This window comes from Sus scrofa, chromosome 8, assembly GCF_054392235.1.
Source record: "Sus scrofa isolate SSC_HxYL_T2T_F1_AM1 chromosome 8, Sscrofa_HxYL_maternal_Yorkshire_Landrace_v2.0, whole genome shotgun sequence".
Classification (NCBI taxonomy): domain Eukaryota; kingdom Metazoa; phylum Chordata; class Mammalia; order Artiodactyla; family Suidae; genus Sus; species Sus scrofa.
In genome coordinates, this window is record NC_139390.1 from 12,766,884 (window position 1) to 12,791,800 (window position 24,917).

Genomic DNA, 24,917 nt, shown 5'->3' on the forward strand with positions numbered 1-24,917 from the left:
AATTACCTGTATATGCCTTTCTCTCTTGCTAGGTTATGAGTTATCTCTGGAAAGAAATATTCATCTTTATATCCATGGAATTTAGTTCAATGATATGAACAAAGAATTCAACAAGTTTGCTGATTTATTGGAAAAAAAAAAATCTTGTTCCTTGACACTCTTTAAACAATACAGCCTTAAAGTGGTTCCCAAAACAGTACCAAAGCACCTAACAACTTAATGAAGAATATGAGACTGATACCCTAGGATTATTACATAGGTCATAGTGTGTATCAATTTAGCCATGAGATATTTTTACTTTTTTCCAGATGGTCTCAAAGTTACTAATTTATCAAGACAATAAATATATACTAGCCTGTAGTGTAGTAGTTAACGTCTAGATAGTTACTTGGGCATATTTATTTGTTAAATTGTTTTCTATATTTTATATTAGATCAGGTGCAAAAACCAATAATAAAACATTTACATTAATGATGTCTGTTTAGAAGCTCTCTATGTCTCTATCAAATACACTTTAATTTGCTTGAAATCCTGGACACATTTAGATGTGGGGAAATGCTCTGGGACATTTAGCAGCACCTGATTTCATGAGTTTCATACTAGGTGCCAAGAAATTCATGTTATCCAAATATTTTGGAAATATTAATTAAAACTAAATCAGCTATTCTTTTTCTACCATTATCTCATTCTTTACTCAAGGCACCTACAATGAAACTTTAAAATTAAGTAGAGAAAAACTTACCTAGTTGGGATTTTGAATAATAGTTTGCCATTTGTCCACTGTTGCAAGATTGTCGTTTATGTCTTTTTGTTGACAATTCTGTGGTCTTCCACGGTGGTCTTTTTCTTTTGTTCAATTTGCTAAGAACTTCAGAATTATCAGGAGGATTCTTGTCATAGTTAACACATTTATTTAATTTACTATTGTCAAGTTGGCCGGGAAATTTATCACTTGAAGGACTATTGGCTTTAGCATTTTCTATTTCTTTAGACTGCTTTTTAAAAGAATTTTGCCTAGGAGAATGGGATCTTAAGGTAAAGCGCTTTGACTCTTCTATGTGAGTCTGAGGATTACTTTCACTGTCAACAGGTTCAGGAGAGTAAATAATTGTATTTAGCTTAAAAGTATTTCTGTGTTCAAGATAGTTGATCTTCCTCAAAAATATTCTACAATCTTTTAAGGTTTTCGACCTCCAATTATTTGGACATACATTTCCTAGTCTTGGTCCCTTTTCAAAATCTTTTTGGCTGCAATTTTTTCCATTCTCCTTTGCTTCTGACTTAAATTTAGTCTCTACACTAGCATGCGTTTTGAAGTCAGAGATTGCCACCTTCTGTTGCAAAAAGTCATCCCTGATCTCAGGTGGCAAAATAAACTGATTATCTACTGTGTTTTTTCCTTGGAGTGGGATGTCAGCATTTGCTTCCCCCTTAGTCTTATTTAAAAATTGGTTCTGGCAAAAAAACCTTAAGTTCCTCCTTTTAGACATCCAATCACCTGTTCCATGGCTGTGCAGCTTTCCCTCTCTTCTCCACCTTTCATGCTGCAACCTTTTAAACTCAGTTCTTTTTAATCTAGTTAGTGTTAAATTACTTTTCACATTTAAGAGTGGAGAGCTAACCATTTTATGCAGTATATGCAACTTCCCTGCTGATTTTGAAGGAGAAGATAGTGCAAACTTTTTAAAGTGCTTTCTGAAGGGACTGGTATTAAAATCAGAATATTTGGTCCCTAATTTAATTCCTCTGGTGTTTATTACTTCCAAAGGGTTTCGAGCATTTGCTTTTCTAACTAGTGAAAGAGACTGTGTTTCTGTTGTTTGCATAAACCAGGTACAGAGTTCATTCAAATCATACTTTTTCTGAAAAAGCATTTTTACAGGTGAAACTTCAAGTTCTAAAAGACAGGTTTCCAAAGGGCTTGCTATTTTGAAGTTATTATTTTCAATCTGTTCTCTTTTTTTATGAACACAATTCTCAGCCTCATCTCCACTTACATGCACCCAAGCATTTGTTATTTGTTCAAATCTATTGTTTAATTCCTCTAATAAGGAATCATTTGGAGTAGAAGCAGCCCACCACCTGAGCAAAGGATCTGATGAGATTATAGGGTCCAAGGATACTTCGGAAATGGGTATTAATTTATCTTCCAAACGTTTTTTTGCATTCCTTGAGTTTCTAGCTCCTAGGTTACCTTGGGAAGCTATTTTAATCCTTGACTGCTTATGTTTGTCCTTCTGACTTTTACCTTTCTGCAAATGGAGTTTACATGATTTATGGAGCAGAGCATTTCTATAAATAAGTGAATTAGAAGATGCTAATGAATGTAGGAAATGCAGAGATGGTTTTCTATCCCTAATAGAATGTCTCAAAGGTATAGTAGCAACCATACTTTTTGATCCATTCTTAAATTCGTCAGCTTCAGTGTGCCTTGTATCCACGGAGTGTTGGTGATCATATTTTTCTTCTGGCAGATTTTTTTCTAATGTATTCTCTTGTTCTAAAGGAGGTAAGCAGCTGCTAATACTTACTTCTCTCTCCTGAGGTGAAATTCTATTAACAGTCACAGATATGCCAGAGATTTTCACTTTTGCAGGTCTACCAGGTTTCCGAATTGCCAAAGGCTTCTGATTTGGTCGAACAATGTTCTTGGAAGGTTGAGGTATCACAGACTTGTTCTTGATAGGTCTAACATATTCAAAGCCAGACCCCAAGATCTCACTTTCAGTAGTCAAACTTGAAATAGCACTTATTCTTTCACCCGAGTCGATTTTATATTCTCTAATATTTCTGAGACTATTATATTCTGTGGTAAAATCAGCAACATTGTTTAAAGACATTACATTGCCTCTGTTTACACTTCCTTCAGAAACATGCCTTTTAGTTCTTCTTGACCTTCCATAAATAACAGTTACTATAATACTCTTTTTATATACACCTTCTTTTACTTCTGATATGAGAGACTCTGGGCTTTTCTTTTCAGCACTAAAAGACTCTTTCTGGCAAATGGTAATGTCTGCTTGGTCAGTTTTAGGTTTTGGTGGTCTTCCAATTGGTCGCTTAATCTGCTTCACAACCTGGGGACCTATTTTTTAGGTCTCCCTGGTTTTCTTTTAAAAGATGAATCAATAGCACTGCTTGAATATTCCTTAGGTTCCTCTTGTGGTTTATCACTATTCATATCATCTATAAACATTGCAGAGGAGTCTGTAGTTTCTTTCGCACAATTAAATTTGTTTAGTTCTCTTTGAAGAGTGTCACTGTCATTAAGAGTAGAACTATAATTTTCAAAGTTAGCATTTGGGATATTCTCATTTGTTCCCTTTCTTTTTCCAGTTACTTGATGGGTTAGTAGTTTTTTAGATGGAAGATCAGTATTTGATTCCGAAGTACCGACTGAAGTTAAAGTATATTTGACTCCTTCACTGCTTTTAACCTCAGATAAAAACATGAGTTTGACAGGACTAGAATAGCTGGAAAAAGAAGAGCTTTCAATGGCTTTATATTTTGTTGGTACATTTTCAACACTGGAAATCAAGCCACCTGTATCTAAAACAGATGATTTTTTCTGGTTATCAAGTCTCCTGTTATTCCAATCTTTTGTAGGTATATGGTTGCTTTTAACATTGGTGGATGGTACTCCAGATTTTGATAAACTCTGCTCTTTGCATGCCATTCTACGTATAGGAAGAGTCAGATTTCTACCAGCATTTTGATCTTTACCACCAATTTCGATCAATTTCTTGGATGCTTTATATCCTTCTGATAGTGACTGATTATTCCAAGACTTTGTTATATTTATTGTATCTTCCAAACGTTCCACAACAACTTGTAAATTAGAATTCAGTGCAATTTTGTTTAGATCTATATTGTGTGAGCTTTCAATCTGAGTATTTTTTACTGGATCTTTTTTTTTTGTAGATTCAGAAACTTTTTTGGCCTTAGGGGATTTTTTTAAAACATAATTATTTGTTACATAGATAGAATACCACCCTGGAGGTACAATATTTCGTTTAGTTCTATTCAAAAGTCCAGAGACATCATTTTTCAAAGGGTTTTGACCACTCTCTAATTTTGAATTCGCTTTATGATTTTGCAAAAAATTTTTTCCAGCCACAGATTTCTCCTGTGATCTTCTTATGTTCATTTTCTCAGGGGAAGTTGTTTTAAAGCTTTCTGAAAATGCATCAAAAGCCGAGTTAGTTCCTAAATTATGAGGAGGTAGTTGCAATGACTGTAACGCATAATCTAGTGAAACCGATGTTTCTGCTTGATTTTTATCTTGAAGGCTTCTAGTATTTTGTAACAAAGGCCCTTGGCAATGGCAGAATTCTTTGTCTGCTGAAAATAATTCATCATTGCGCAAAAATTTCCTTGAATTTTTTTCAGTGTATTTTTTTCTTATAAAGTTCTCATCAAGACTAGCAAGCTCTCTTTTTATCTGTAAAGACTGCCTTCTAAATATGGGTGAATCAGGAGAGTTGTGCATTGCAAACAAGTTTTCTTGACGCTTTCGAAATCTTGTCTGGATTATTTTATTTTCTACCTTTTTATCATGCTGACTCAGTAATTCCATAAAACTGTAATCACTGGCTTTTGCATTATGCAAGAGAGAGGTTATTAAATCCCTCAATTTTAAATCATTATCTGTATTACAATCACTGCTAGATAATTTTATAAGGTTAGTCATATCTATCGTTTCTATTGATTTTAATTTTTCATTAATACGATCCATTAAATCTTGAAAAATTACAGTAGCTTCACCTTTTTCATGATTTGTAGTACAATTATTGCTGTCTTCCAAGAGCAAAGAATCAGAGTTACTGGATTCTTTAGTTTTATGCATTTTACCTTCATGATCATCTTTGTCACTGCTTATTTCTGCTGGAGTGAGAGATGGAGGCTGGTTAATGTTTGTTTCAAGTCTGTTATTTTCTAAGGCTGAAAGCTCTGAGATGACATCTTTCAATTTTTCAAATCCTTCAGTCTGTACAGGTGACAATGGTGGGGGGGAGGGACTTCGAGATCTACAAACATCTTTAAGACTTATTGATACATCGCATACTTCCCTTGATGAAAAAGGAGTCTGAAAGCCTGATTTTGTGGAATGAATGTTTGGTAACAATCCAGAACAGCACCTGTGAGAGTTATAACTGTTTGCAGTTCCTCTATTCACTACTGTCTTAATGTGTTCAGTAGTTACAGTTTGGCAAGATAAACAATGTAAATCTTTAATACAGACTGGCAGAGGCACAAAACCAGCTCTTTGTCTTTCATTTTGTAAACACCCTCTTTCTGCCAGCCTATATTCACAACTACAGAATAGACCATCTAAATCATCTTCAATTAGGGGATTTTGAGATTCTGAAGACACAGTACATGATGTATTACAACAGCAAAGAGAAGCAGCATTCTGCTCTTGGGCTAGAAATTTCAACATAGCCAAAACTTGTTGCTGATGATGTATGCACAAAGATTCCAAAACTTTGCTTAGTGCTGATTTTCCTTTTTCCATTTTAGTAGCTTCCTCTGATTTTGCATCAACAGTTGAACTAAAAATAAAAATCAAACAAAAAATGAATTACAGCAAAAATACCAATATCATAAGGAGTTTTAATTTTAACAGAGTTTGAACAAAAGATGTTTTGGTATTGCTGGACTCCTAACTCCTATGGAGAGCTGCAATAATGACATCTTGATTATTGTTTAGCCAAAAATATAATGAAGCACTGATGATAATTAATTTCCTATGACAAAAATGTAAGAGTTAAAGCAAAGCCCTATATTTTGCAATATAAAAGCTGCTGCTGATAGATATTATTATATTTAAAGACTGCTAATGTTTAGTGCTTTGGATATATTAAGAATATTTAATGAAAGTGCTTCAGAAATAGTTAAAATTTTTGTAAAGTAGACATTTTATAAGTTATTTTGATAGTTATCAATCCATATTAGAGCAAATGAAAAAAAATAAGATGTAGGATGAAATCTTTATCTTTATTTAAAATAGATATATTTTTCAAGGTAGTAAAAATAATAAAGAAGTTTTGCAGAGTCACAAAGGAAAATTAAGGGATTTAAATTTCACATAAATAAACGAATGTCTTTTCTAAGATTAAACTGCAGGCATTTTAACCTAGTAAGAAAATTAAAAATTTAAGCTATTTAAAAATGAAATCTATTTTAAATTGATTTTAAATACTAAAGTAATTATATCAAAACTAAAGGCATTACTTACCTAATTATTTAATTTCAAATGCTGGAAAATGTCCCACTGCAGAAACTAACATAAATCTAATGTTAACTAAAACCCAGGATTACTTAGCAACCAATGTAGAAGTCTAAAAAAAAATCTTTTTAATCCAATACCAGCAGCAAGAAGAATAAAATATATTAAAAGAATTCTGTTTCAGAAAAGTATCTATTTAAAGTAAACATATCACCAAACTCTGTACATGGAAATAGCTTCCCACTCATGATCTCTTGTATTTGTTGTTAGTTCCTGGTTTGTAGAAATTTTATTTAGGATTGGAACTGAAATATGCTGATTATGAATTGCTACAGAATATTGTATTTTGTTTAAATAAAGGGCTATGATGTTCATGAACATAAAAAGTTAAAATTTTTCTTTTACAGTAAAAAGTGAAATTCTTTTAAATTTTCCTCCCTATAACTAGCTTATTTCACAGATAAGTCTGCAATATTTTATCTACATATTATAAAAATTGTTATTTGAATAGCAAAAACACCAAAGCAAATTTCACAAATTAGATCAAAATTTTTCTAGAAAGATGTTTCCTAGATTCAAAACCAATGCTGAACTACTAAAATTAACATGTGATTTGACATACAGTAGCTATCAAAGTGAGAAGAGATATGAAAGTATAATAAAAAATTTTAAGTTCACTGCTACCTCCAGACAGATGAAGACAAGACATGACCTCAGTATCCCCTGCTTTCTGAAAATAACTTTTTGTAAATTCTGTTGCAGTTGGGAGTATAAAATGATTGAGCTGACTCCCAAGATTCATATTAGAAAATTCAAAAAACATATGTAGAAAAAAGAGACAGGAGGAAATGTTAACTATCAAATAAGAAGATACAAGTGACATTATACTCTTTTCCAGCAAATTAAAAATTGTAATTTTTGCATAAGCAACAGCACAAAGAAGTTCTTATAGACACACACTTCTAACAGGTTTCTTTAAAGTTATGTTAAGGTCTATTAAACATATTTGTGACTAAGTAGTTAAAGAGAGATTTCACATATTTCTCAGAAAAATACATTGCACTATATTTTAAAAATTACTATGCTTTTTAATAGCTCCTGAAATGCTCAAATGCTTTTTTTCTGTTAGTATAGAGTAGAAATAATAAAAATTAATGATGTGTTAACTATTCTGAAAACTCCTGCAAGATTTTTATATCTCTCTTTTGACATTCTGAGGAAGTACTTTAAGAGTTTCTTATTCATTTATTATTTTTAATAATGGAACTTCAAAAATCTCAAAAATATCACAGTGGCTAGTAATTTCTATCTAATGCTATATGAAGAATAGCTTTAAAAAGTTATTAAATATTTAGGTATTAAGATTATATATGCATCAGATATTAGAAAACTAAGGTCTCAAATTTATAAAACTCCACAGTATGTTTATTTGGCTTCAATTTTTTTTTCTTTTCCATATTCCTTCTATCTTAGAATGTCAGAGAAAAACTTAATATATGAGTAAATAATAGCTAAATACATATAAGCCTCCAATTAAGAATTTATTCTCAATTGACTATATAAAGATTCTAAAATGTTATGTTTTACAGCTCTGTTCTTATTGCTAAGAATTTTTCTAACTTTTTCCTGTTTGGTTTATAAATAAAACATCCTGCCTATTTTTTGCATGTTACTATCCATTTTGCCCATTACAGGTTTTGCTGTTGAAATTGTTCTCTTTGGAGAAAAGTCAATTTCTAATATTAGTATTAATATTAATAAGACTGCTTCCTGGAGTGAATCAAAGAAGCCAGTGTAGTCAGTTTTTTCTTTTCTTTTCTTTTCTTTTTCTTTTACTGAATGAGTAAATCAATCACACACCACAGTGTTGTAAATTTAAGTGCAAAAGCATTGAAGTGCTTTACTACAAATTACAACCTAGAAACACGTTAACTGAACAATTAAAATTCATACAATCAGATTTAGATATATAACAACACAAAGTAGAAACAGAATTACAGTACATTTACAACACAAGACAGATACATGAATTCATTAGAAAATATTGTAATAAATAATTCATGAATTATAGTGCAATTGATTTATGCATAAATATAACTAATTGCCTAACAATCAGTTTATATTAACAAAATCTGTCAAAATCAAGGCAGCCACAGAGTTTTACTAAATTACTGCGACAATGGAAATACTGCAATTAAAAAACAAATACAAGTATTTGTACTGTAAACAACTAAAAAAATCAGTCTCACTAAAGTTAGTATACAATTTAATATAAAATTGTCATTAGCTACCAGAAATGGTTTAAACAACTTTACTGAGCAGTAGTTTTCTAAAAACAGAGGCACTGTTTTTTTCTTTTCCTTCTTTTTTTTTTTTTAAATATAAAATACTTGAGGAACATTCAAATAAGTAGAAAGCACATAAGGGTTGCTTTCACCTTCATTAAAAGTCTGCTGAAACTGGATTTTTCAGAAAATTGTCAATTTATAAGTAGTAACTGGTAACTAAATTTATAAAGTACTTTGAAAGTTTAACATAAAGAACATCTTAATAGAATCACTGGGGAGAAGGGGAACCCATAAATTTCCCTGCCTTTCCTAGTTTGTATAATCAAAAGTTAACTCAATTATTAGAAACATTTTGTTTCTTTTAAAAGTTATGGGTTGATCATTACCTATAAACTATCAAAAAATATTTAATTTACTATTTCTGACCAAAAATAAATAATACAAGTACTAAAATGCTGCAAATTAACTATAATATTACCTATAAAACTACTGATCACTGTGAAGTCAATAGCAAAATGATCCCTGATTTTATGAATCCTGTAAAGTTTTTGGTCAGGTCATCTTTTAAATGATATAAAAGTGTTCTGTTAAGTATCCCTTTACTATAAACTTCTCAATCAATTTATTAATGTAAATATAGTGTGAGGAATAAAAAAGCTCAATACAATATAAATATTATGTAATGCATTCAAGCCCCCAAATTTTTGCAAGTAAATTCTGTATAAAGAGGTCAATAAAATTGTGTTGAAACATTTACTTTATCTTTAACTTTGTTTTTCAATGGGGGGGGGAAGGGGAAATATATTAAATAATCCAAGTTCTGGCCCTCACAAAATATGGCTTAATTCTTTAAAAGAAAGATGACCCTGACATCTGCTGTTTTGCAATCTATTATATGTATACTTTCTTGGGGTGGGGGGGGGAAGAGCAAGAGGATTCATACCCTAGTATGCAGGTAACATTAATAGCTGAAGAGGGTTCAGTATAGATCTAAGAGACCAAATAACTATTTGGTTGTGTAGTTTCTCACTCTTCAGTTTCTTTAAACATATGTGAGCAGTTTTTAAATGTAATAGTTGAAAATCTCTTTAGTATTACATGTACATGTGTGATCATGAGATACACACAAACACAAGTGTAGTAACACATGTATTTGACAAGGTGCACTTATTTTCAAACTTCAGCTTTAAGTATTCCTTTTGGACTTAGGAAAACTGGCTTAGAAAAAAATGATCAGAACCTGAATTTTAACAGAGAAAAGGGGCACTCGGAGAATTTTGAGTTTATGAAGCAAATCCCCATTCTTTATATGGAGGCACATGCTTTATAACATTTTACCACTAAAACTGCATACTCCATAAATCGAACATGGATACTCTGAACCACATTTTAAAACTGCTATATAAAATTACTGGTCTCTCTTATGAGTCTAGTAAAAGTTAAAATGCACTGCCCAGCTTCTAACTACCCAATTAGTAGAGAGTTTACATTACTGAAAATTCAAAACAGCTTCAGTGTTAAATATCTGTAAATCTATTCAAGACCCTGAACAAACTGCAAATTTGGTTATTAGCAAAATGATAATGTATCGCCCACCAAAATGAAATCTGTAATTCATTTTGATAAACTGAAAATGTTTTGAAATGTCACAGCAGCAAATATATTAAAGTTACACTGAGGTTTTTCAATAGTAGGAGTGTGTCACAATCCTTAAAATTTAAAGTAGTCATAACATCAACTAACCAGCACATTTAAACCAAAATTATCATTCTCAAGCTTTTTCTGTGCACATTATAAACATGCTCTAAGCTGCATTCCAACTTTCTTTTCTAACCTTACGACATTAGCTTATTTTTCAAATGAAAAACAAAATTAAATTATTTTAATAATTAAATTTAAATTACTTTTTGTTCTTAGTATTCCATCTTATATTAAAGGATTCTATAGATGCTGGGGTTAAATATGTGTCAGTTTTTTTTTTTAAAGTATTTACCTTATAAACCCCAACTTCCTGCTAAATCAACTATTAAATGATAAATATTAAATTTCATTATACATATATCATTTAAGGTTTTCTTTTATATTCCTGGTGGATGCACTTGAGTGCATTTCATATTTCATAGAATGCACTGTAGTGTACTAATACTGTATATATTAATTTATATTAGTGTGGAGATAGCTGTCTATTTAAACTGATTGGTTGTTTGATATACTTACAGTAACTGTAAGTATGTTACGTGAAAATGTTTACAAGCTATTAATATCATATTTCCATTATAAGATGGTTCAACTGAATGGCTGGAGTGGTCTTTCACCAATAAAAATGTTCCACTTTACAATTACTTGTTTTCCCACAATGCTTTATGCTATTGACTACTAAAGAAAACCTGAATCTTTGTCACCTATTTATACAAGGATTAAATACAAACTATCAGAATTAAGTAAGCAACTATATAATTCTGTCCACAGTGAAAACCCTGAATAAAACTTTTTTTCAAAAGGCATGTAAGTGGTTTTTGAACTGTAAAATTTCATGTCTCCTGTCAGAGTGAGCATCTGTAATTCCCACATGTGTGTATATAGACACACAAATACACACCTGTGCACATACACACACGCAAACACACATACACACACACACGCACATACACACATACAAACATTTTCCTAACAAGTAATCTACACAGGCTTGCTGCTGTTTTTGCAGCTGCCAGTCCCTGAATCTGTCATATTATATAACCCAGTGTCTGGTAATCGGAGTTTCTTCTTCGGAGGAGTCTTCAGTGTTCCAGATCTTTCTTTTACCTTGTATTCTAAAGTGCTGTGAGGTACCCCATAAATTCCTTGTGCTTTGGAAACACTCATTTTTCCGCTCATTACCATTGCAATAGCCTCTTCCATTATTTCATGATCATACTGCCGATAACGGCCACGTTTTTTCCTGGGCTGCTTATTATCTTTTCGATCCAATCCGTCTTCAGTATTTTCAGAGGTTCCATCAACTGTTCCGTTTTTAGAATTAAGACACAAAGGAGAGAGGTCCCCATGTAGAAAATAAGAGTCAACACTTGAGTGAGTTACAGGCCCAGAACATTCTATTTTGCTCTGTTTAGGGAGTATATTTTTCAGTTTTTGGAGAGCTGATCCTTCAAGGACTGGAGAGGTTTTGGAAACTTGATACATAACATCCAGCAGACCAGGACCATCAGGTTGTGGTTTTGAAACAGAACTTACTCGTAGCTGTGGAATTTTTAACTGTACAGTAGGATGTGAAGTTTCATATTGTAGGCTTTCATTTTTTTCTTTAAATTGAGTAACCATTTTCTGTAGAGTTAACTGATGGAGGTAACTGGAAGCTGTTGGGAATTTTAATTCTGAGGTTTCAAGTAGATTGAATTTACTTTTTTCTGTGCGCTCTGCTTGAGCTCTTGCCCACAAGGCTACTTTTTGCAGCACTGCACAAGTTTCTTTACTGTCTTTATATGAGTAACTATCATTGAAATCTCGAGTTTTGTTTTTAAAAGATGCAGGCTTCCCTGCTGGTAAGGCTTCTAAGTGGAGAAGTAAAGTTTTTTGAGGTATGCCATAAAGTATGCCTGCTTTATTTATGTCCAGTGCTCCAGACTGAATGTCTTTCAAAGCTTTTGAGAGCAAACCATCTGCAAACTCAGCACTTCTTTCCACATAGTCCTCTCTGTTTCTGTGTAGTCTCCTGGATGGATGGAATGAAACGATGGTAAACTGATGCATGAGAGACTCTCACACAGCTATGGAAGGGGAGGGTCCACTCCTTTATTATACTCCTTGCTTAGGTAACATCACTGCTTATGACTCTTTTAAGTCTGTGAGATGTAGTAGTTACTCCTTATCAAAGCAAACGCTATAGTCCTGGTAGGACAATGTGTCAATCATACGGTGGCCTCAACGGGCAAACCTTCCAAGAACATAAAATCCTAACTCAGTATTTGTAAAAATATTCTCATGATGTTGCTATTCCTCTGACAGATGCTTGCTGAGCAACACTTTAAATTTTTTTACAATTAGAGTTCCGTTATATAAAATACCCAAACCCTAAAGGAGTTTTTGTTAGTAGAAACGTGACGTTACCGCTAAACAAGTAATAAAAGAGTCAACCCCTTTAAAGGAAATTTGTAGCAGCAAGAATATTTCCAAACACCAACACCCCGTATTTCCACAAGACTAATTTTTCTCTAGGTAAAAATTTAAAATTTGAAACAAGTAGATCAGTTATATTTAGGTAAAATAATTTTATATATTATACATGTTATTTCTATTTCGAATGTATCACTGTAACTTTCAAAGTTTCTCAAACAGAAAGCTCACTACGTAATACCTTATAACTCAAAAGCTATTACAGTCTTAGTTGAAGCAAATTACATTCTACATCTGAGATTTAAACGTGACTAAAAAACTTCCTATGCAGTTTGTTAATGGGAAGATGCAAAAGTTACCAAAAAAAAAAAAAAATATCCCCAAATCCAACAGAACAGCATTTCATTATTGTTTATTTAACAACAGCTTTCAAAGCATGAAAGGACTTTCTGTGGTGATTACTAGATAAGTAGTCTGCCACCACACCTAAAACACAATGAGAAAAATCTGAACACTGTAAGTTAGTTACAAGAATTAGTAAGTACGGTACTTTTAAAATTGGTTGATTGTTTAAGAAGTTAAAAGTGAAATTACATATTCTCCTTAAAATTGCCTCCTAAATATTGAACTTAAAATTCTCTTTACTTGGTCCTGCTTCTTAGTTTGTATTCTATGATTAAGTTGGTAGTTCATTTTAGTAACATGAACTGAAGTTTGGTGATTGTTCTGATAACTTTTCTTTAACAGAAAGAATAAAAAAGAAAGAGAAAAGACAAATGAAAGGTATGACAGACACACACACTTATGAGTGACAAAAATTCTGGAAGAAGACTATATATGTCAATCTCTTCAGAGTAGTTTTAAGAGTTCTCTGTATAATTTTATATTAATATTAAATTATATTTCCTAGATATTGCTTACCCAGCCATTGAATTTTCAGAAGAAGGATCACATATGGATGACTCTTCAGATTTTATGCTGGTTTTCTTTGTAGAGAGATCTAACACTCCATCCCCTATAATTTTTGCAAGAGAAAAAACTTTATATTTGTGACAGATAGGTAATCCTTACATTTGCAACATTTCATATTTTGATGATCTACCAATTCATGACCTAAAAATTAACACGTGCACTTGATATGTGGCTGTTACCAACTCATGTTGTGGTTTTAGCAACAGAACATGACTGGGAAGGCACTACATAGGAAAAAAGAACAGAGGAAGAGCAGGCACTGCCAAGTGACATGAAGAAACAAACAGACTATGATATAAAATCTGTTTAAAATCCACCATTGGTCATCTTTCCCACTGTTTTGCAGTGAACAACCACTTGACTGTTCATTCAATAGAAACATGACTGTTTTCTATTCAAGGGTGCCCAGATGATGCTTTAGGAAAGTAGGAATAATGTATGTCAAACAAAACAGAGAGCATAAAAAATATGATGATGAATAAGAGAACAATAATTAGCATTTACTAGTACTAGTAATATGTGGAACACGTACTAAGTAATCTGTGACTCTGTACAACCAATTTATTTTTTAGAATTCACAGTACAAAATTTTACTGTTTTAAATAATGGAAATGTGTAACAGTGGAATCACTACCAAGGTAATAAACTATATCTGTGATTGGGTGAAGACACAATAATAACATTTTAGGAAAAATAACCTCTTAGTAAAAAACTGCCTATATGTTTGCTACTAAAATGTAGTTAATTTTATTACTATTACAATGTTTAATTTACATAAATAAAACTTCAATAAATCAGATATATTAATCTGATAAACTTTACAAAGAATAAACTATGAATTTAAAACACAGCAATAAAGACTGTGAATAAGTCACTACGGGTACCCAAAAAACTGAAAATTAAAGCTATAAGATAGAAATCATTATAAGAAGATTCATATTTTAAAAAATACTAAAAATTTCAATGGGGCTTAAAAATAATTCAACTATGCGTAAAGCACTGTTTTAGGAATCTGGAGAAGCAGCAGTAAAAAAGCACATGAAGTACTGTTCTCACGGTGCTTATTATGATCTAGTTAGGTAATTCATACCCTACCACCAACAACCATATTTCAGGTTGATGATAAGTGCTACTTAGGAGAAATAAGGCAGAGTGAGCTGACGGTTAATGAGGGTAGGGGTAAGGCAGCTGCTATTTTATTGACTGTTATCAGTACAGGCCTCTTTGACTTGAGCAGAGTTCTGAACTCTGCTTTGAAGGTACCAGCCAAGCAGATTATCTGGGGGCAAGCTTGTACGAGGCTCAGTCTGTGCAAAGGCTATTATAAGGAAATCATATTTGGAATTTTTAAGGAATAGCAAAGAAGCCAGAGTGACTGAAATGAAATAAGAGTAAGATGAAATAAGAAATGTTAAAGGAAGTATATCACAAAGGGACTTGTAGGTAATGGTAAGAAATCTGAGTTTTATTTTGAAAGGCACAAGAAACCACTGGAGGATTCTAAGCATAAGATGACACAATTTTGTTTTTAGAGGATCAGTCTGCTGTGGGGAGAATGGACCGCAAGGCACTATGGGGTAGAACAGGGAAACCTGTTGGGAAAAATGCTATGCTATTTCTCATCTCTGAGCTTTCACAGTTTTACTTAGTTTCCTCTGGCTAGAAGACTCCTGGTCTTTTCTCCTCCTTCTATCCTTGCACTTATCCTAATTCTCACCAAACCTCACTCATCAATCAGGACACAACTTGAACTTGGTTGTTATTATTCTAGGTCCCTAAAACTGCAACACTTAACTATATTATTTAGCATTTAGCAGGCTATATTCTAGTGTTAGCTACCAGACTGTAAGTTATGTGAAGGCAAGACATGTCCACATTACATACCATGTCTATACAATAACACAGCATGTTATTCACTGATGTATCCCCCACTGCTGGCACACAGTAAGTGTTCAATACATATTTACTGAATAGAATTTAGAAGTACTAAAAGACATTCAGTTATTGCTAGAAGCTAGTATGCTGAAGAGAGAAAAACAGACTGGAAGAGACAAAGTATATGATAGACGGTACCTTAAAAATTGTTAAATGAAGTACTTGTTCCAGTTTACCCTTTCAGCCCAACTCATCTCAACACTCACACTTCCTGTGCACCTAAATCACTTGCAGTTCCTCAAATGTGCTATGCAGTGTCAGGTCTCTCAAACTGCAGTGCAGTTCATTTGTATCTCAAAAACAAAAGTAGAGTGCTATAAACATATTAAAGAAGAAAGAAATGAGTTCTGTCTTCTCCTTTATTACCTCATTTCTCTTCTTCAGCAATTAAAACTTCAATATTTTAAGATCTTACGAGACCACCTTCAAAAAATCATTACTATCTAATCCATATTTATGTTATCACTGAATTCACTCATTTTGACTTTGCTCATGTTTTACGTAGCTTATAGCACATAAAACAGTCTTCATAAGTCTGTTTTTTGTCAATGTTACAGAATAAATTAATGAAATTTCTCCAATTCTAACTCTTCTAGACTTTTGATATGATTTAAAGTATTTATTCCACAAACTATAAATAAGGAAAGGAGGTGCAGGGAACACCTTCCTCTCTTTTACATTAAGTATGACAACTAAGCTGTAGCTCCCTAGCTAGGGCAATAAAGGTATTCTTGTCCTTTTTTGGACCACTCCTAGGTTGATGGTTTGATGGACAAATATGGCCCCGGTTACGGCTAATTTCAATCCTGAAGATGAGCTAGACTTAAGGCCTGTTCCAGCTTTAAGAGAACTACCCAAATCAAGCCTATATTCCTGATTCCTCTTTTTAAAGGAACGCTACTCAGTGATCCAGGTAGAAAAGCTTTTATCTTTCCATTCCTGGGCTGCCCATGTTATCTATAGAAAATCTCACTTTTTGTTAGCAGTTTTATCACCTATATTAAAATATTCTGCTGATAGCAAGATTCTTTTTCCCATCATAAAGGCTGTAGCTCAAGAGCTAGAAAAACTGTCTGAAGTAGGAAAAAAACAAAAACAAAAACAGAGGAGGGGAGAAATAGTTTGGGCACTAAGACTGAGAAAAAGAGGAAAATCAGTAAAGGGGTAGAGGGCATTTTCTCATTCCTGCTGCTGATTTACATCTATCAGCATCCTTCACAATGGAGATATCATATCACAACTAGATTGTTTTGTGTGTATATACTTTCAAGTCTAAAAATTACATTGCTGGGTGAAAACTAAGCACTTATTAATTACACTAAACGCTGCAGGGCAATACGAAATAAGTAGAAGACAGAGAGAGACTGAAATTTATCTACCATTCATTTATCGGTAGGTATTTAGGTTGCTTTAGTTTTTTACTATTACCAACAAGGCTGAAGTGAAAATCCTCCTAAGTGTCTTCTTGTGTTCATGTATAAGAATCTTTCTAAGATGTACACCAATGGCGTGTAAGTGCTGCACAACAGGGTATACGTTTTGAACTTCTGCAGATATTATCAAAATTTTTTTTCCCACAACTTTAACACCACTTGCTATTGTTGAGATTTTAAATTTTTGCTTAACTGATGAGTAAGAAGAGCATGCTGCGGGAGTAAATGAATAAGAGTGCACTTAGTATGTATTTATGTGACTCTCTAAAGGACACGAAACTGTTTTTCTTACAGATGCATAAATAGGTATTATCAGAGGTTGCTTCCAAGAATTAAAAAAAAAAAAAAAAAAGATAGTTCCTCAAGAGAAAATCTGTCAGAAGCAAATATGATCAAATAACACACTTATTAGTTCTGCGTGCCAGGAACATGATTATTACACTGCATTTTGCTGTATATGTGAACGTTTACCCAATAATAAACACAAATTGTTTCCATTTAATGGTTGTAGATTGAGCATCAACAACAAAATTTAATTATTTCTCATCAAACACTAATGCAAAAGGTATATACAGTTAAGAGAGGCTGTTGTAATCTTTCAACAAGGTCAGGTAATTGTATACATGACACTACAAGAGAGAACTTTGAAAATGGACTGGTGTTTGAAAAATTAAAACCATGACCAAATTAAGCAGTTTCTTGCATATCAGGAACTCTGGTAAGTTCCTGATAAAGAATCTATTGAAAGCAGACAAACACAACCCTCAACTACAGAACTGTCTTTCACTCCTCAAGGACACCACTTCTTTCTCATCTCTCACCTGACCTCTGTCCATTCTCAAGTATGCTCTGTGCTCACTTGGCCTGGTCAACTTTTTATACATCCTTCAGAATCAGCCTCTCAAAGAAGCTTTTCCTAATTTGTCCCCAGCCTTCTTTCAAACTCACTTAGTGTCTCTTGTATTCTTCCATACAGTATTTATGTCATATTATAATAATTTGCCTTGTTAAGCAACTGAAGCCCCACAGTATTGTAGGGAATTAGCAACTATGTTTAGAATTTATTTATAATTTATATCTAATTAAGTATACTTACTTGGCTGATTTTTTTCACAAGACTCACTTCTAAGCAAGGGCCTGAAAGGAACAGCACCTCAATAAAGACCAATTCACTGACTCATCAAATGACCTGCTGAGTTCTGTCCCACCAATCCTTAGCATATAGCACTGTAAACAGCAGACCCTGACTGACAAAATAATCATGAAATCAATTAGCTTAGTTCAGCTAGCCAGAAAATGACAGCACAGTCGAAAAGTTGATAACTAGATGAGAAGCTAGCTTCACATGAAGAAAACTCCACTTAAAGAGTCTAAGAATGATTTTTTAACTATCAATTTCTATATTCATTAGGTTCTAATAACCAGATTTTTCTTCAGAAATGTTGTCTAGATTGATGATCACTAGCTTAATGATCAATAACTTAATTAAATATGACATTACAGTACATTAAAAACATATTTATTACCTTCTCACAAAACTATCGGTCTCCAATTGTTATACATGACAAATTCATCAAGCTCAGTCCTTATCTGAGTATGAATATAAGTTAAAAGTTCTTTAAAAACACACTGCCTATCATCAATATTAAAGATGTAAATATCACTAAGATTCAGTACAAGAAAGCAAGTGAATTTTAACAAGAAAATATCATATACATTTTATGCTGTTGGATAAGGGGGAAAATATTCCAAATTAAATTTCATAATAACACTAGCAATAAAACTTTCATCAAAGCCACTGCAATTTAACACAATACTTTTGATGCAAACATACACTAACAGGTTTAAATAAACACCTTAATGCTATTTCTACTTTCTCTGATCACTTCTTATCTATCTCCTTGAATGGGTCTTCTTATCTTTCTTTCAGCCCCTCAATGTTTTGTGCTAGTCAGGCTTTGGTTCCTTTTGCTTTTCCCCTAATGTACTCTCTAGGAGATTCCCCTGATTTCAAATACTTATCGTTTATATTTAACTGATCTCTAGAAAACATAACTTACATAAAATCTAAATACAGAAAACTATAACATTTTTCCATGCTGTATATAAAGTGTGCATAACACTACTCCAAGAGCATATGTCTTAACCCCATTTAGGGCTCACACAACCAATACATACATAGATTTTATTTGTAAATTTTAACAAAACTGAAAGTGAAATAAGAGGTTAATTATCTTGCCCAAGGTCACACAGCTGTAAGTAGTGAAATGCCATTCAAATTTAGGCAATCATATTCCAGAGTCAGCATTCAACTACAATTCTAATCTGTGTAATGTTTTAAAAAGACAAGTTACAACGATGGTAATGGTGTAACAGAATTGCCACTATCAAACAGTACCAGTTCAGGAATACAATGCTTCTGGAAATGCTCTAGTAATACGCTATGAAGTCTTAAAAATGTTCATTCTTTTAGGCATCTGTTTTAAGAAAACAATATTTGACAGGAAAATGGTCTTATATACAAAGATAAACCAAAGATTTCAGTACTGATTTCAGTATAATATACACACTTATTATATATAATCTCACTCTATTTTCCTGTTTTCCACAAAATCGCCACAATGAGAATACATTAGTGACAAAAAAAAGCAACATGGATGGAACTAGAGACTCTCATACTGAGTGAAATAAGTCAGAAAGACAAATACCATATGATATCACTTATAACTGGAATCTAATATCCAGCACAAATGAACATTTCTATAGAAAAGAAAATCATGGACTTGGGAGAATAGATTTGTGGCCGCCAGGGGGGAGAGGGAGGGAGTGGGAGGGATCGGGAGCTTGGGCTTATCAGATACAACTTGGAATGGATTTACAATGAGATCCTGCTGAGTAGCATTGAGAATTGTCTAGATATTATATTGCAACAGAACAAAGGGTGGAAAAAAATGTATACATGTAAGAGTAACTTGGTCCCCATGCTGCACAGCGGAAAAAATATAAATTAAAAAAAAAAAAAAACCCATAAAAGCCCCCACAAACTTAATACCAAAGTGTAAAAGCAATCACTTGGGTTTATCCAAATTTTATTTTAAAACTGTTTTTGTTACTTGTTTAACCATTGAGTTAAAGTTTCAGAGTCATGGAGGAAATAATATAATATCAGAGTAGTACCTCAATTAAGGCTTAACAATTTTTCCTTACTTCATTTGCTTTCCTCTGCAAACCATTTTTTTTTTTTTCTTTTAAAGAGAGGGGTTATTGCTTTCTTGATGTTTTTATTTGGCTCAGACACAGCTGAAATCCCGTAGAATTCATTCACCTACTATTAATACTGATAAAGGACAAAATAAATCAGCATAAAGTGCTTATAGTACATTTAGAATGTAAAATTAATTCTAAAATTAATTAGAAAAAATTACTGGTAAAACTAAACAAAGTTTCAGTACTTTCACCAATGGCAGTTTAGAATTTCATTGTAGTTCTTTTTTCTTTCTTCAGTTTTTTTCTACAAGTACTGAAATAAAGCAATGTTTTCAAAAGGCATCCAGTTAATACCTTGAAAAATATTTTAAAAAACACATTCTTTTCTCTTGTGTATTGTACTATTTTATTCCATACATTTTTATTCTTTAAGTTTGAATCGAACATTTAAAATGTGGGATGTGCACTTATTACAACAATATCATATTGGAAGACTTTAGATTTGCTTGCCCTTGTCATGCTCATCCAAAAATGATTTATGAAGTTTCAAAATCTTTTTATTGAAATATGACATTCATAACAAAAGTGAACATAAGTACAGTTTAATGAGTTTTTCACAAACTAAACATTTCAGTATAAATAGCACCTGAATACCACCATCAACCCAGAACCCCCTCCACCCACCATCATATCTCCTACGGTCACTAACTTGCAGCCACCGACACTATCTTAACTGCTAACAGCTTTACACATGCTCTTTTAGGCTGCAAGTCCACTTCTAGGAATTTGTCCTAGGGTAAAAATTAAGACTGATTAGTCGGCTCATGCATGTAAAATCTTGGCTCAAGCATGTTTAACTTATACATCTGAAGAAATGCAATTAACTATAATGTGATCCTTTCACAAAACAGAATACTATGCAGCTAAGTAAATCAATTTAACTATTAAAATGGATCTGCAGAAAAACAGTAACATATGGATGTTTAAAAGTATTTTAAAAATTCAAATTACAGAGGATTATATAATGAATGACTTGTGCAAATGAGCCCTGGGAGGAGAGAGAGAGTGACAGTAAGTGTGTATTTCTTTCTTTCTTTCTTTTTTTTTTTTTCCCCAGAAAATGATTTGGAAAGATTGAAAGCTTAACTGAAATAGTTACCTCCGGGTAGATGAATAAAAGGTCAAGGCACAGCTTTACAGCTCATTTTTCTAAATGGCACAAAGGAAACAGTAGGGAGTAAGAGAGAAAATGTTCTTGCTCTCATGGAATTTACATTCTAGTAGGGCAGATAAAAAATAAATCAATAAAAATATTTTTTATAAGGTGATAAGACCTATAATGAAAACAAAACACAGTAAGAGGCCAGAATAATAACAATGGCAAGTGGGAAGAAGTTACTACGCTATTTGGAATAAATAATTAGGCAAAACCTCCAAGAAGGTGACTTATTTTTACAGCTTCGAGGTGCCCATGGCTTGCAGAAATTTCTGGCCAGGGATCAAACCTGCACCATAGCAGTGACTCAAGCCACAGCAGTGACAAAACTAGATCTTTAACTTGCTGAGCCACCAGGGAACTCTAAGTTGTTCTTCAAAAAAATTTATTAAGATACATTGCAAACCTACAAAAATATAGAATGATTTCCCTCTCCTTCTATCCACTCTTCAGTTTCTACAATTACCTAGACTTTTGCCACTTGCTCTATTTATCCCTCTTAAGTATTTTAATCCAGCTATCATTTCTACATTCTTATGCATCTTTAAACATATGAACATTTTCATACATAATTGTAACAATTTCCTCCTAATACTTAGTGTGTACTGAAATTTCCTCTAGTGAGTCCGAAATGTCTTTTTAGAGTTGTTATGTTCAAATTAGGAGTTAATTTGTCTGTATTATATTTGATGGCTATGTCTTCTAAAATTTATAGCATCCCTTTCCCACGTTTTTAAATACAATGACACTGACTTTTTTAAAGAAGACAGGTCATCAGTTCTATCAGAAAATCCTTTACATTACGGTTTGTTCTTTTTTATTTCCTGTGGTGTCATTTACTTTGTTTTTATATTTCCCAATAATTTCTATAAACTTGGAATTAGCTCTAAAGCATATGATTCTCAAATATTTAGATCTAATAATCTCTTCACTCTTAAAAATTATTGTGGACCTCAAAAAGCTTTTGTTTATGAGAGTTATATCCACTTATATTTACTGTATTACAAATTAAACTGAAATGTTTAATATCCTTAATTGATAACTCTATAAAGGTTAATGTATACAAAAATATTTTAATGAAAAATAACAAAATAAGTGAGAACTTTACAAAATAATTTTGCAAGTCTTTTTAATGTCTAGCTTAATCGAAGACAGCTGGATTCAATGTGTTTAAACATCATACATCAGCCTTTGGCTGACTCTACCACACACTTGTGAGGGAATGAGAGTGAAAAGGACAAATAATATAATTATTAGTTTTGACTTGGTATATCCCCTGAAAGAGTTTCAAGGATGCTGTGGGCTTCCTGAACCACATTTGAAAACTGGACTAAAAATCTGCTTAGATTCATGTTCAACACTTTTGGCAAGAATAATTCACAAGCCTATTTTCACTGATGCTCAAGTGATCAGTGCATTCTGATGGCAACAACCCTGACTCTCCATTGTAAAGTTCCCCAAGTTACCTTTCCTCTAATAATTTTATCTTCTGATAATGCTGTTTGATTCGATTATCTTATTAGGAGTTGTGAAATAGTAATATTTTAAGTCTATTGTGTCTTTCATATTTATTAGCTGAAATTCTTCTTTAAGAATCTTCATTAAAAGGAGGCTACTTGGTTGTTTTGGAAAACAACTTGTAAAAGAAAAGCAGAATAAATGCTTAATTCTTTCCTCTATTCATTTTCAAAATAAAAAGTTGGTATGCTATGTTCTACCAATGTGTACTAATGACTTTGAGGAGCACTTTTGTGTTTTTGATTATCATGAACTAATGGACTTTAAAACATTCAACATATTTCAGCTGCAATCATTCTTCCTTCTGATGCGTAAATGTTCTCATGTTTGGCCAATGGAGAACTCTTAACACTGCCTCCTGTATTTGGTTGACCAGTTAGTCCTTGGCACTTCTTGCTTGCTGGCACTAGATGTTCCAGGCTCATCTTGTATATTTTCTGATCCAGACCTGGATTCCAAGGATGCCTGCTTCCCTTTAAAGGAAAATAATGTTGAGAGACCACAATCTAGGTCTAAGTTCAATGCCACTGAGCTGTCATGACATTACTTGTAGAATACTTCAGTGGTCAGACCAAAAATTTCATTATTTTTGAAAAGAAACTGTGATTTTGCACTGACATTTCAATCTATATTACAAGGTTTTTAACTTGTTGATTTTACACTTGCTTCTTCTTTTACCCTAAAAATCTTGGTTTCCTACAACAGTGTTAACATGGCTACATATTTGATTTGTCCTACAGATCCAAAATAATGAACAATGGCAATATTATTACTAATAAACTAAAAGGAAGTTCAGGATTTTTTTGAAGCACTACTTGTCTTTTGACTTCATTCCACCAAGAATGTACAGTCAAAACACTGGGTAAAGGAATTCCTGTCGTGGCTCAGTGTGTTAAGAACCCAACTAGTATCCATGAGAATGTGGTGGGTTCGATCCCTGGCCCCACTCAGTGGGTTAAAGGATTCAGTGTTGCCATGAGCTGTGGTGCAGGTTGCAGATATGCCTCGGATCTGGTGTAGGCCAGCAGCTGCAGCTCCAATTTGACCCCTAGACTGGTAACTTCCATACGTTGTCGGTGTGGCCCTAAAAAGCAAAACAAATAAACAAACAAACAGACTGGGTAAAGTAACCTGACGTAATTCTTTCTTCACTGTCAATATATTACTAACTTGATGTAGCCAGGTTCATTTGTTACACTCTTTTTCAAATTTTAGGGATTGCTTTAATTTTTAAAAACGTTTATTCTATGTGATAATGTTGAACATTTACATAAAACTACACAACCAGGTCCATTTATAGCATTTCCATCTTGCTCCCTCTACCTCATTTACTTCATCCCTTTATAGGTAACCATGCTTATTAGTTTTTATTTTTCTTGCTTTATTAAAAAGAACATAAATACTATTTTGCAGCATGCTTTTATCTCCTAACAATGATACTTGGAAAATGTCACTATAAAGAGATCTTTCTCATCTCTTTTGTTCAAAAGCCCAGTTTTCCACTGTGTGGATGTACAATCATTTAGTTAACCATTTGGGTTACTTTCAATTCCTTGCTCTTATAAACAATGCCCCCAATGAATAACCTTGAATATACAGCATTGATATTTATATAATTATAGGCTCAGTTCCTTGAGATTGTGGCTCAAAGGGTAAACGTACACATTATTTTAATAGATATTGTCAATTCTCCTCCATAAGGATTGTTTCAATTTGTATTCCCTGAGTGCCTGTTTCTTCACTGCCTCATCAAATGGGTTATATTGCTAAATTCAGATTCTCATCAGTCTAACAGGTATAACCATATATGAGTATATTTCCTATGAGTTTATGAGCATGTTTCTCTATGTTTAAAGGCTTTTAAAACTTCTATGAATTGATAGTAAAACAGTGCTCATTTTTCCATCTGGTGGTTGATCTTTAACCTCGCAACTTTTTTTTTTTTTTTTTTTTTTTTTTTGGTCTTTTTAGGGCTGTGACCATGGCATATGGAAGTTTCCAGGCTA

The 24,917-nt window shown here is 32.8% G+C and overlaps 1 protein-coding gene across 16 annotated transcripts in view; it reads right to left on the reverse strand.

Annotated features, from left to right (window-relative positions):
- LCORL (ligand dependent nuclear receptor corepressor like) overlaps positions 1–24,917 on the reverse strand; it is a 162,448-nt gene that overhangs the window by 19,756 nt on the left and 117,775 nt on the right. For 5 of the 16 annotated variants that reach the window (XR_014811835.1, XR_014811836.1, XM_084970667.1 and 2 more), the window contains one exon: positions 13,552–13,645. The exons of 2 other annotated variants lie outside the window; for them this stretch is intronic. Coding sequence is in view for 7 of the 14 variants with exons in the window: in XM_084970667.1 (XP_084826793.1) it covers positions 13,552–13,645 (94 nt within the window). In the remaining 7 variants the exon portion in view is untranslated. Of the gene's footprint in view, positions 1–742; positions 5,553–8,099; positions 12,230–13,551; positions 13,646–20,559; positions 23,385–24,917 lie in introns of those variants that run through there. 9 more of the 16 variants (XR_014811833.1, XM_084970663.1, XM_084970664.1 and 6 more) reach the window with 6 other exon arrangements.